Source organism: Vulpes lagopus, chromosome 4, assembly GCF_018345385.1.
Source record: "Vulpes lagopus strain Blue_001 chromosome 4, ASM1834538v1, whole genome shotgun sequence".
Classification (NCBI taxonomy): Eukaryota; Metazoa; Chordata; class Mammalia; order Carnivora; family Canidae; genus Vulpes; species Vulpes lagopus.
This window is the reverse complement of record NC_054827.1, coordinates 32,265,410-32,278,666: the sequence shown is the minus strand read 5'-3', so window position 1 is coordinate 32,278,666 and position 13,257 is coordinate 32,265,410. Positions and strand designations below refer to the sequence as shown.

Below are 13,257 nucleotides of genomic sequence, written 5' to 3'. Positions count from 1 at the left end.
CCTCTGCCTGTGTCTCTGCCCCTCTCTCTCTCTCTCCCTCTCTCATGAATAAATAAATTAAATCTTAAAAAAAAAAAAAAAAAACCTTTAATAGGCTCTTCTAGCTCAAAATCAATCTTAAGGGACACCTGAGTATCAGTGGTTGAGCATCTGCCTTCAGCTCTGGTTTTGATTCCAGAGTTCCGGGATCAAGTCCCACATCAGGCTCCCTGAGAGAAGCCTGCTTCTCCCTCTGCCTATGTCTCTGCCTCTGTGTCTCTCATGAATAAATAAAATCTTTTTTAAAAAATTAAAAAAAAAAAACTACAAGCTATTCAAGAGGGCCTGGGTGGCTCTCTGTGTCTCTCATGAATAAATAAATAAAATCTTAAAAAAAAAAATCAATCTTAAAGGCATGTATCACCAAATTAATGAGAAAAAAAGGAAATGATTTTTTGGTAATGAACTAATTATTCAGCCTCATAAAGAAACTTATTTTTATTATTTCAGCCCCCACACCAACAGAAAATTAGAACAGAATTGAACATAGTATTTGACATTTGAAAACTATCAGGAGAATTACATTAGTATGCTTTATGGTGATCTGAAAATTTAATTCTGCAGAGAACATCAGTTTACAGAGAATTCTGACCTGGGTCTAAAATTCAAATTCTTTGAAAGCTGCTTAAATGCAGCTGCTTTAAAACTGTATATACTGGGCAGCCTGGGTGGCTCAGTGGTTTAAGCTCCTGCCTTTGGCCCAGGGCGTGATCCTGGAGTCCCAGAATTGAGTCCCATGTCAGACTCCCTGCATGGAGCCTGCTCCTCCCTCTCCCTCTGCCTGTGCCTCCATCATGAATAAATAAATAAAATCTTAAATAAATAAACAAACAAACTGTATATACTACAGAAGCATCTGGCTGGCTCAGTAGGTGGAGTGTATGACTCTTGATCTTGGGGTTATAAGTTCGAGCCCCACATTGAGTGTAGAGATTACTTTTAAAAAATTGTATATACTACATCATGTTTTTAAAAATTATTTTCAAAGGGCACCTTGGTGGCTCAGCAGTTAAGCGTCTGCCTTTGGCTCAGGTCATGATCCCAGAGACCTAGGATGGAGTCCCACATTGGGCTCCTGCTCAGCGGCAAGCCTGCTTCTCCCTCTGCCTATGTCTCTGCCTCTCTCTCTCTGTGTCTGTCATGAATAAAAAAATAAAATCTTTTTTTAAAAAGTTTATTTTCAGTGGCACCTAGCTGGCTCAGTTGAAAGAGTGTGCAATTCTTGATCTTGGGATTTTGAGTTTGAGCCCCACATTGGGTGGAGAGATTACTTAAAAATAAAAGCTTTTAAAAAATTTAAAAATAAAAATTATTTGCATATAGAAATATGGTATATAGACAGGAAAAAAAGTGGAAGGAAATATAAAAATGTGACAATTACTGCTTCACTAAGGTGGCCAGATGATGGGTGACTAAACTATAAACATTTCCTCATTTCCATGATGATACAACCAGTGTGACAAGTAATTTGGCTATACTTAATAAGCATACACACCAAAACCCCAAAATACCAAACCCTAGAGAAGTTCTTGCCTCAAATGTGTACAACAAAAAAGTGAAAACAATGTCAAGTAAAAAAGCAAGCTGCAGGAGAATGCTAGTATGGAACTACTCACATCAAGTTTAAAAACATGGTAAATAATACTATGTAAACGCACATATTAGTAATACAGCATAAAAACACGTATGAGATAATAAATATAACCTCAGGAAATAGAAGTGTTTTATGTGACTTCAACTCTGTTTTACTTCTTTTTAAAAATCTGAAACAAACAAACAAAAAAAATCTGAAACAAAGGCAGCCCGGATGGCTCAGCGGTTTAGCGCCGCCTTCAGTCCAGAGCGTGATTCTGGAGACCTGGGATCAAGTCTCACGTTAGGCACCCTGCATGGAGCCTGCTCCTCCCTCTGCCTGTGTCTCTGCCTCTCTCTCTCTCTTCCTCTCTCTCTCTGTCTCTCATGAATAAATAAGTAAAAAATCTTTAAAAAAATCTGAAATTCTTTTTCCAAATGCGGCAAACTGCTGGACGAAAAGATGTACACATTTTCTGTTCTTTTTCAGTATGCTTGAAATATTTAAAATTAAATATTTGTCCTAAGAGTACAATTTTTTGACACCAAAAGAAAAAGTAACAAAAGTAAAAATAACAAGTAGGAACTACATCAAACTAAAAAGCTTCTGCACAGCAAAGGAAACCACCAACAGAATGAAAAGGCAATGTACTAAATAGAAGAAAATATTTTCAAATCAGATATTTGATAAGAAGTTAATATCTAAAATATATAAAGAACTCATAAAACTCAATACCAAAAAAACAAACAATCCTATTAGAATATAGGCAGATGACCTAAACACTTTTCCAAAGAAGACATCCAGATGGCCAACAGGCACCTGAAAAGGTGCTTCAACATCACTCATCATCAGGGAAATGCAAACCAAACCACAATGAGATATCACCCCACACTCGTTAAAATGGTTACTATTAAAAAGAAAAGAAGTAACAAGTGTTGGTGAGGATGTGGGGAAAAGGGAACCCTTGAGCACTGCTGGTCGGAATGTAAATTGGTACAGCCACTATGGAAAGAAAAGAGTTTGGAGGTTCCTCAAAAAGTTAAAAATAGGGCAGGCCCAGTGGCCCAGCGGTTTAGCACTGCCTTCAGCCCAGGGTCTGATCCTGGAGACCTGGGATCAAGTCCCACGTTGAGCTCCCTGCATGGGGCCTGCTTCTCCCTCTGCCTGTGTCTCTGCCCCCCCTCTCTCTGTGTCTCTCATGAATAAATAAAATCTTAAAAAAAAAAAAAAAAAGTTAACAATAGAATGATCCAGCAAAGCTACTACTTATAACATATCCAAAGGAAACAAAAACACTAACTTGAAAAGATATCTGCATCCCCATGTTCATTGCAGCATTATTATATTTTTTTTAAGATTTTATTTATTTATGGGGGGGGCAGAGACACAGGCAGAGGGAAAAGCAGACCCCATCCAGGGTGCCTGATGTGGGACTCAATCCCAGGACTCCAGGACCATGCCCTGGGCAGAAGGCAGGCACTAAACCGCTGAGCCAGGGGATCCCCAATTGCAGCATTATTTATAACAGCAACTATCTATTGATAGATGAATAAAGAAACTGTGTATATATAAACAATTTACTATTATTTGGCTATAAAAAAGGAAATCTTGCCTCTTCCAACAACAAGGATCAAAATAAGTCAGAGAAAAACAAATATCAGGGCGCCCGGGTGGCTCAGTCAGTTGTGCATCTGCCTTCGGCTCAGGTCATGATCCTTAGGTCCTAGCGAGAAGTGAGGAAGCTGCTTTTTCCTCTCCCACTGCTACTCCCCCTACTTATGTGCGCTCTTTCTTTCAAATAAAGTAATTAAAATCTTTAAAAAAGAAAGAAAAAGACAAATATCCTATGATTTCACTCATATGTGGAATCTTAGAAAAAAAAATCTTACATTCAGAGAACAGACTGATGATTACTAGAGGTGGGACCAGAGGTACAAATGGGTGAATGGAGGGTCAAAGGTACAAACTTCCAGCTATAAAATAAGTCATGAGGATGTTATACACAGCATGATGACTATAGTTGATACCGTACTGCATACTTGAAAGTTGCTAACAGAATAAATTGTAAAAGTTCTCATCAGAAGAAAATATTGTAATTATACGTGGTGACAGACATTAACTACACCTAATTGTGGTGATCATTTCACAACATACACAAATAGCAAATCATTACATTATATACCTGAAACTAATATAATGTTACATGTCAATTATATTTCAAAAAAAAAAAAGTCAAACTTAAAAAACTAAGTACACGGGCTGCCTGGGTGGCTCGGCTCAGTGGTTGAGCTCCTGCCTTGGGCCCAGGGCGTGATCCTGAAGTCCTGGGATCAAGTCCCGCATCGGGCTCCCCGCATGGAGCCTGCTTCTCCCTCTGCCTGTGTCTCTGCCTCTCTCTCTGTGTCTCTCATGAATGAATTAAAAAAAAAATCTTTAAAAAAGAAATAAAAATAAAACACTAAGTCGTTTTATGTTTTTTGTTTCCAGGTCCTAAGAAGTAATATATTATGCCTTAAGGTATCTTGTTTTTTTTTCTTTTAAGATTTTATTTATTTATTCATGATAGTCACACAGAGAGAGACAGAGAGACAGAGACACAGGCAGAGGGAGAAGCAGGCTCCATGCAGGGAGCCCGACGTGGGATTCGATCCCGGGTCTCCAGGATCGCGCCCCAGGCCAAAGGCAGGCGCCAAACCGCTGCGCCACCCAGGGATCCCCTTAAGGTATCTTGTATAGATATTTGCCTAGATATTTCTTTACTTCTGAGCCAAAAACATTAGGATAGAATCCGATAAATAACAAAACGCCACACAGTGAAATCTCCGCGGGTTTTGAAAATAAACCAATACATTAAGAAAAAAAACCTAGGTCACTTGTTGGTGGAACATCCAACTCTTGGTTTTGGCTCAGGTCATAATCTCAGGATCCTGAGATCAGCCCCCAGGTCAGGCTCTGAGCTCAGCCTGTAATCTGCTTGAGATTATTTCTCCCTCCCTCTCCCTCTGTTTCTCCCCCTATGTGACACACCTCTCTCTCTCTCTCTCTCTTTAAAATAAATAAAATCTTTTTTAAAAATTTCAGGAAGTCTGTCAATTTTAGTTCATACCTGGCCTTGCATTTCCGGTCTTACAGGATATGTACTTGGGTATGGAGCTCTATGCCGTGCAGGAGAATTCCAATAATTAGAATTGTAGTTAGGATAAGGTGGCTGGTCCTAAGGGGGAAAAAAAGTCACTTTTAATAATATTCTCATATCATATTGGAAAGTTGATAGAGGTAAGTATAATTATCAAAAAAAGAGCAAGAGACAAAAAGCAATAGAATCCTACTATAAAATCACTCATTATTAAATTCTCATCAAATTGATGCAGAAATATATGGTAAATCACATATCCTATAACAAAGCAATTATTGACTATCTATTATAGCCTGTTCTTATGCATTATGATACCAAATGATATATAACAAAATTCTACTATGCCAACATGAATAGCAAAACCAGAGACCTAAATTCTTTTATCCTCTCCAATCATTAACCCCGTATCACATTCATTCATTCATTCATTCATTCAAGATTCTATTATTTAAGATTTTTTTGAAATTTTTATTTATTTATTCATGAGAGACAGAGAGAGAGAGAGAGAGAGAGAGAGAGAGAGAGGGAGGCACACAAGGCAGAGGGAGAAGCAGGCTCCATGCAGGGAGCCCAATGTGGGACTTGGTCCCAGGACCCAGGGATCATGCCTTGAGTCGAAGGCAGATGCTCAACCGCTGAGCCACCCAGGCATCCCCATCACTATAATTTAATTCGCACAAAATTATAGTTTTTTCCATTGTTAGAAGCAATATTTGCCTATCTTAAAAACTTTGGAGCTTGAAAATATTACTTCTAAACTTTACTTCAAAAACATACATCTGCAATACTCCTTTGCCTGCCACATAAGGTTTTTCCTTTACTTTCTGATATGGCTACATTTCGGCTGGCAGCCTACAACTAACTCAAGTATCAGGAATTGATAAAGAACAATTACCACTCCAAGAAGAAAGTCTAGGACAGCCCCTAGAAAGTCTAGGGCAGAGGTGTAGTGCCGCTTCAGCCCAGGGTGTGATTCTGGAGACCCGGGATCGAGTCCCACGTCAGGCTTCTGGCATGGAGCCTGCTTCTCCCTCTGCCTGTGTCTCTGCCTCTCTGCCTCTCTCTTTCTCTGTGTGTGTGTGTGTGTGTCTCATGAATAAATAAAATCTTAAAAAAAAAAAAAAGAAAGTCTAGCTATGACATTAGTCTCTACAGCTTTGCACTCCCACTGAAGAGTTAATACAATGATTGGCAATAAGCCCATAAAAACTTTTTAAGGGGGATCCCTGGGTGGCTCCACAATTTAGCGCCTGCCTTCAGCCCAAGGCATAATTCTGGAGTCCTGGATCGAGTCCCACGTCGGGCTCCCTGCATGGAGCCTGCTTTTCTCTCTGCCTGTTTCTCTGCCTCTCTCTCTCTCTCTCTCTCTTTTTCTCTGCCTCTCATGAATAAATTTGCTTTGAACTTTATAGTTCTAGTTTTAAGCTTAAACAAAATCTTCAAATTGTTTAATACATTCACTGGCAGTTGTAATCACAGAGAGTTTAATTATCACCATCTTGGCTTAACTGCACTACTTATCAGTTTCTTTTTTTTTTTTTTTAACATTTTATTTATGTATTCATGAGAGAGACAAAGAGAGAAGCAGATATATAGGCAGCAGGAGAAGCAGGCTCCCCGGGGGGAGCCCAATGCAGGACTTGATCTGGGATCACAACCTGAGCCAAAGGCAGAAGCTCAACCACTGAGCCACCCAGGTGCCCCTACTTAACAGTTTCATAATGCTTTGTTTTCAAAGCACATAAGTATTCCATATGACGTTATACAAACTAGCCAAGTAGCATCTCCTTTACATAATACAGAAATATAGCAAGATTAAAAAAATTTTATGGGCAAACTTCAGATCATACCTACTAAATTTCTCAAGCAGGCAGATGCCCCTAATTAATGCCCTCCCTTCCTTTTCCTGGTTAAAGGGTAAGCACTTGGCTAATTGTTCTCTCCACCAAGAATCTGAATCTTAGTAGTAGAGATGAAAAAACAAGGTTTGAAGCTGACTCACCCCAGCAGTGGTGAACTAACTAAATCTCCAGAACTGCCCTGGTTTCTGTTCTCTTTTACAGACTCTCTTTGGTCCCCCACATTTTCACTTCTTCTCCACCCTTCTATCCCTCACCCCACACACGTCCTCACTTCCTTCCTTAGTTTCCCAGTCCTTTGCCGCTGCTTCCCTCAGATATACCTGCCCTGCAAAAATCCAACCCAGTTTATTTTTTTTTTAAGATTTTATTTATTCATTCATGAGAGACACAGAGAAATAGAGGCAGAGACACAGGCAGAAGGAGAAGCAGGCTCCATGCAGGGAGCCTGATGAGGGACTCGATTCCTGGGCCAAAGGCAGGCACTAAACTGCTAAACTACCCATAGATCCCCAAACCCAACCCAGTTTAAACCCAACTGTTCGCTAACTTCACATCTGCACTTCCTCTAAATACTGGTGGAGAGGGGCAACTGGGTGGCTCAGTGGTTGAGCATCTGCCTTTGGCTCAGGTCGTGATCCCAAGGTCCTGGGATCAAGTCCTGCATCAGGCTCCCCACAGGGAGCCTGCTTTTCCCTCTGCCTATGTCTCTGCCTCTCTCTGTCTCTCATAAATACATACATACATACATACATACATACATACATACATACATACTGGTGGAGAGGAACACTATAAGCTCATTGGTTTCTCTCTCAATTAGAGACCACAAATCTCAAGTAGACAGGACTGCCTACCAACCATACCACACTTCCTTAGGATGTTCATCTCACTCTCCATAACAATTATTTTACTCTTCTTGCCCCCTCAAATCTCCAATATCCTTTTAGCCCACCCCTCATTTTTCAACTGACTTTATCTCATATTCCACCTTAAAAAAAAAAAAAAAGGAAGAAGCAATCAGAGAGAAACACCATCTTCCTACTTATAAATCAAATGCACCCTATCTGCCACTGTCTTCCCAGAAAGTGTGATGTGCCTCTGGCTCTATTAAAGGCCAATCCTGGGGCAGCCCAGGTGGCTCAGCGGTTTAGCACCACCTTCAGTCCAGGGTGTGATCCTGGAGACCGGGGATCGAGTCCCACAATGAGCTCCCCACATGGAGCCTGCTTCTCCCTCTGCCTGTGTCTCTGCCTCTCTCTCTGTGTCTCTCATGAATAAATAAAATCTTTAAAAAAACAAAACAAATCATGAAGGCCAATCCTTTCCCCATAGGTGTGTGGCCCACATAACCTCTTCCCGTCTAAAGAATTTCATTCCTGTAGTTAGTCTATCTTTCCTCGACTCTTCCTAGTCGAGCAGATCATCCCATTACAACACAAACCTTCCCTTAAGAGTATCCTAAGCAGGGATCCCTGGGTGGCGCAGCGGTTTGGCGCCTGCCTTTGGCCCAGGGCGCGATCCTGGAGACCCGGGATCGAATCCCACATCAGGCTCCCGGTGCATGGAGCCTGCTTCTTGAATCCCACATCAGGCTCCCGGTGCATGGAGCCTGCTTCTCTCTCCGCCTGTGTCTCTGCCTCTCTCTCTCTCTCTGTGACTATCATAAATAAATAAAAAATTAAAAAAAGAAAAAAAAAGAGTATCCTAAGCAAATATTTAAATATATATTTAAACTACCATAACTAACAGTGCAGCAAGTGAGTGGCATACCAATCAGTAAGATTAACAACAACCTACCAAATAATTGCTAAAAATTAATGATAGGGAATCCCTGGGTGGCTCAGCGGTTTAGCGCCTGCCTAAAGATGTATTCCTCTTTTGTATGCCTGTCCTCTACCATGAGGCCAGCATTTGCCATATAGAAGCTGTGAGTTCAGTGTGAGTCCCAGAATGAGAAGACACACAGGCAAACCAACCTAGAACCTGGAGTCACTACAGCAAACTCACAGAACACGAGCAAGAAATAAACACGTACTGCTGTAAGCCACAACTCTTAGAGTTGTTTTTTACTACAGGAAAAATCAGAGAATCCAATAACTAAATATCAAGTTGGTAATATAACTATGCAGGAAAAAAGAATTATTTCAAATGACTTTTAAATTACAGTACTTTTACCGTACATCTTCAGTGGAATATACTCTCAGAATAAGCTGAACTGCAAAAAAACCTAAACCTGGGAGCGCCTGGGTGGCTCACCAGTTTAATCAGCTGACTCTTGGTTTAGGCTAAAGTCATGAACTCAGGGTCCTGGAATCAAGCCTTGCACTGGGCTCCCCACTCAGTGGGAGTGTGCTCAGCGAGAGCCTGCTTGAGATTCTCTCTTGTCTGCCTCTGCTCCTCCCCACTCCACTCCTTTTCTCTCTCAAATAAATAAATCTTAAAAAAAAAAAAATAAATTTAGAAATTTAAACCTGTACTCATTAGTTAAGCTAGTCAACATAGCAGCATTATTTTATTAACATCTTTACTGAGATAATACATGATTTGACCATTTAGATTGTATAATTTACCAGTTTCTAGTATATTCACAGATAAGTACAATATCCGTTTTGGAACATTTTCAAAACCTCAAAAGGATACACTGTTACCCTTTAGCTATATCCTCCTATCTCCCCATTCCCCCTGCTCTATGCTACTACTATTCTACTTCCTAACACTATAGATTTGGTTATTCTGGGTATTTCATATAAATGGAATCACATATAATATCTTGTGACTGGGGATCCCTGGGTGGCGCAGCGGTTTGGCGCCCGCCTTTGGCCCAGGGCGCGATCCTGGAGACCCGGGATCCCACGTCGGGCTCCCGGTGTGTGGAGCCTGCTTCTCCCTCTGCCTGTGTCTCTGCCTCTCTCTCTCTCTCTCTGTGACTATCATAAATAAATAAATAAATAAATAAATAAATAAATATGCAGTTGGCTGTGGGTGTTTTATAGATGCCCTTTATCAGATTGGAGAAATTCCCTTTTTTTTTTTAAATTAATTTTTATTGGTGTTCAATTTACCAACATACAGAAAAAACCCAGTGCTCATCCCGTCAAGTGTCCACCTCAGTGCCCGTCACCCATTCCCCTCCAACACCCACCCTCCTCCCCTTCCACCACCCCTAGTTCATTTCCCCGAGTTAGGAGTCTTTATGTTCTGTCTCCCTTCCTGATATTTCCCAACATTTCTTTTCCCTTCCTTTATATTCCCTTTCACTATTATTCATATTCCCCAAATGAATGAGAATATACACTGTCCTTCTCCGATTGATTTATTTCACTCAGCATAATACCCTCCAGTTCCATCCACGTTGAAGCAAATGGTGGGTATTTGTCGTTTCTAATTGCTGAGTAATATTCCATTGTATACATAAACCACATCTTCTTTATCCATTCATCTTTCGATGGACACCGAGGCTCCTTCCACAGTTTGGCTATTGTGGCCATTGCTGATAGAAACATCGGGGTGCAGGTGTCCCGACGTTTCATTGCATCTGAATCTTTGGGGTAAATCCCCAACAGTGCAATTGCTGGGTCGTAGGGCAGGTCTATTTTTAACTCTTTGAGGAACCTCCACACAGTTTTCCAGAGTGGCTACACCAGTTCACATTCCCACCAACACTGTAAGAGGGTTCCCTTCAGATTGGAGAAATTTCCTTGTATTCCTGGAGTCATTTTATCAAGAAAGAGTTTTGGATTTTGTCAAATGCATTTTCTACACCTATTGAAATAATTGTAGAGGTTTTATTTTTTTGATTAATATAGTATATTGCATTGATTTTCAGATGTTAAACCAACTTTGCAGTCCTGGAATAAATCCGACTTGGCCATGGTATATAATTCTTTTTATGTGTTGCTGGATTTGTTGTTTATTTGTTAGGATTTCTGCATCCATATTCCTAAGATACACTGGCCCATTTTCTCTTCTCGTTAAGTCTCTCTGGTTTTGGTATCAGGGTAATAATGGCTACACAGAATGAGTTTAGCAGTGTTCTCTCCCATTTCTTAGAAGTGTCTGTGAAGAATTGGTGTAACAGTTCTTTAAATGTTTGGTAGAATTCAGTAGCTTACCTGGGCTTATACTTTCTTTGGGGTAGTTTGTTTTGTTTTCTTACCAATTTGATTTCTTTACTTGTTATAGGTCTATTCAGATTTTCTGTTTCTTCTTGAGTTAGTTTGGGTAGTTTGTATCTTTCCAGAAATTTGTCCATTTCCCCTAAGTCACCTAATTTATTGATATACAAGTATCCACAATGTTCCATTATAATCTTTTTTTATTTCTGTAAGATCAGTAGTAATGTTCCCTCTTTCATTTCTGATTCTAGTAATACAAGTCTCTCTTTTCCTGTGTGAATCTAGCTAAAGATTCATCAGTTGGGTTGATCTCTTCAAATAACCAGCCTTTGGTTGCACTGATTTCCTTTACTATTTTTCTATTCTCTCTTAGATTAATTTCCACTTTTCAAGATCAAGAGTTGCACACTCTACCAACCAAGCAGCAAGATGCTCTGCCACTCTTATTATTTCCTTCCTTCTGCTTGCTTTAGGTTTAGTTTGCTCTTCTTTTTCCAGTGTCAAGATGGAAGAGTACGGTACTGATTTGAAATCATTATTCTTTCTTTTTTTTTTTTTTTTTTTAAGATTTATTTATGTGAAGGGGGGGAGGAGCAGAAGGATAAGGATAAGCGGATTCCACACTGAGCCCCAAGTGGGGCTCGGTCTCACTACCCTGAGATCATGACCTGAGTCAAAACCAAGAGTCAGGGATCCCTGGGTGGCGATCCTGGAGACCCAGGATCGAATCCCACATCAGGCTCCCGGTGTATGGAGCCTGCTTCTCCCTCTACCTATGTCTCTGCCTCTCTCTCTCTCTCTCTCTCTCTCTCTCTCTCTGTGACTATCATAAATAAATAAAAATTAAAAAAAAAAAAGACAACTCTATAAAACCAAGAGTCACATGCTTAACCAACTGAGCCACTCAGGAACCCTGAAATCATTATTCTTTCTTAATACAGGCATTTATACCTATAAATTTCCTTCTCAGCAGTACTACTTTACCTTCATCTTAGGAGTTTTAGTATGCTGTGTCTTCATTTTCATGTATCTCAAAGTATTTTTTAATTTCCCTTTTGATTTCTTCTTCAATCTATAGTTATTTAGGAGTGTTTTATTTAAGGGACACCTGACTGGCTGAGTCAGTAAAGCATGAGACCCTTGATCTCAGGGTTGTAAGTTTGAGCCCCATGTTGGGTATAGAGATTACTTAAAAATAAAATCTTAAAAAATATATTAAGGAGTGTTATATTGAATTTCCCAAGGTCTTTCTTACTACTATCTAATGTTTTTACATTATGGCCAATTGTATTATTTCTATCCTTGTATATTATGATTTGTTTTATGGCTAGCATATGGTTTATCTTGAGAATGTTCCATGTGTACTAGAGAAGAATGTATATTCTGTTGTTGGGTGGAGGGTCCTATAGATGTCTGTTAGGTCTAATTGGTTTATATGGTTGTTCACATCTTCTATTTCCTCATTAATCTTATATCCAGTTATTCTATCCATTATTGGAAGTAGAGTACTGAAGTCTCTATTATTATTGAATTGTCCATTTTCCCCCTTTGTTTTTGTAAGATTTTGCTTCATGTATGTTATTAGATACATATATTTTTATAGTTATTTTATCTTTCTGATAGATTACCCTTTTTATCATGTCCCACTTTATCCCTAGAAACATTTTTTGTTTTAAAGTTTACTTATCTGATACTGTATAGCTACTAGTTTTCTTCTAGTTACTGTTTGCATATTTCTTTTTCCTCTTTTTTTAAAAAGATTTTATTTATTTATTTGTTCATGAGACACACACAGAGAGAGAGAGAGAGAGAGAGAGAGAGAAGCAGGCTCCATGCAGGGAGCCTGATGCGGGACTTGATCCCTGGTCTCCAGGATCACACCCTGGGCCAAAGGCAAGCACTAAACCACTGAGCCACCCAGGGATCCCCCTTTTTCCTCTTTTTACTTTTAAAATATTTGTATCTTTAAATCTGAACTGTGTCTCCCACAGAGTTAAGAAGGAAAAACCTACTACTCCTGTTTTTCCTTTACTCTTTTGCTAACACACATTCACAACACTTCTGATACCAGATGTGAGATTTTTTCCCCCATGCTAAGTAATTCTGCAACAGCAGCTGGCTGTCCTACAATTAAACTATCTACCTGTAAATAGCAATCAGATCTCACACGTTAGGGGCTCAGTTCCATGGTAGTGCCCCCTACCACTTCAGATGCCAATCTGAAGCAACAGGTACCCAGGTCTCCAGGTTACCTACAATTTATGTCTCACGAAGCTACAAAGTGGAGGTTCCCATGACCTCTACCCCCTTGGATTTGATTATTTGCCAATACATCTCACCCAATTCAGGGAAATACTTATGATTACCAGTTTGTTAAAAGGATATGACAAGGGCAGCCCGGGTGGCTCATCGGTTTAGCACCGCCTTCAGCCTAGGGTGTGATCCTGGAGACCCGGGATCAAGTCCCATGTCAGGCTCCCTCCATGGAGCCTGCTTTCTCCCTCTGCCTGTATCTGTGCCTGTGTGTGTGTG

General features: G+C 40.0%; 1 protein-coding gene across 2 annotated transcripts in view; it reads right to left on the bottom strand.

The window, feature by feature from the left end:
- BAG4 (BAG cochaperone 4) overlaps positions 1 to 13,257 on the bottom strand; it is a 36,043-nt gene that overhangs the window by 11,833 nt on the left and 10,953 nt on the right. For both annotated transcript variants that reach the window (XM_041752651.1, XM_041752650.1), the window contains exon 2: positions 4,719 to 4,826. In XM_041752651.1, the coding sequence (XP_041608585.1) occupies positions 4,719 to 4,826 (108 nt within the window). The remainder of the gene's footprint in view (positions 1 to 4,718; positions 4,827 to 13,257) is intronic.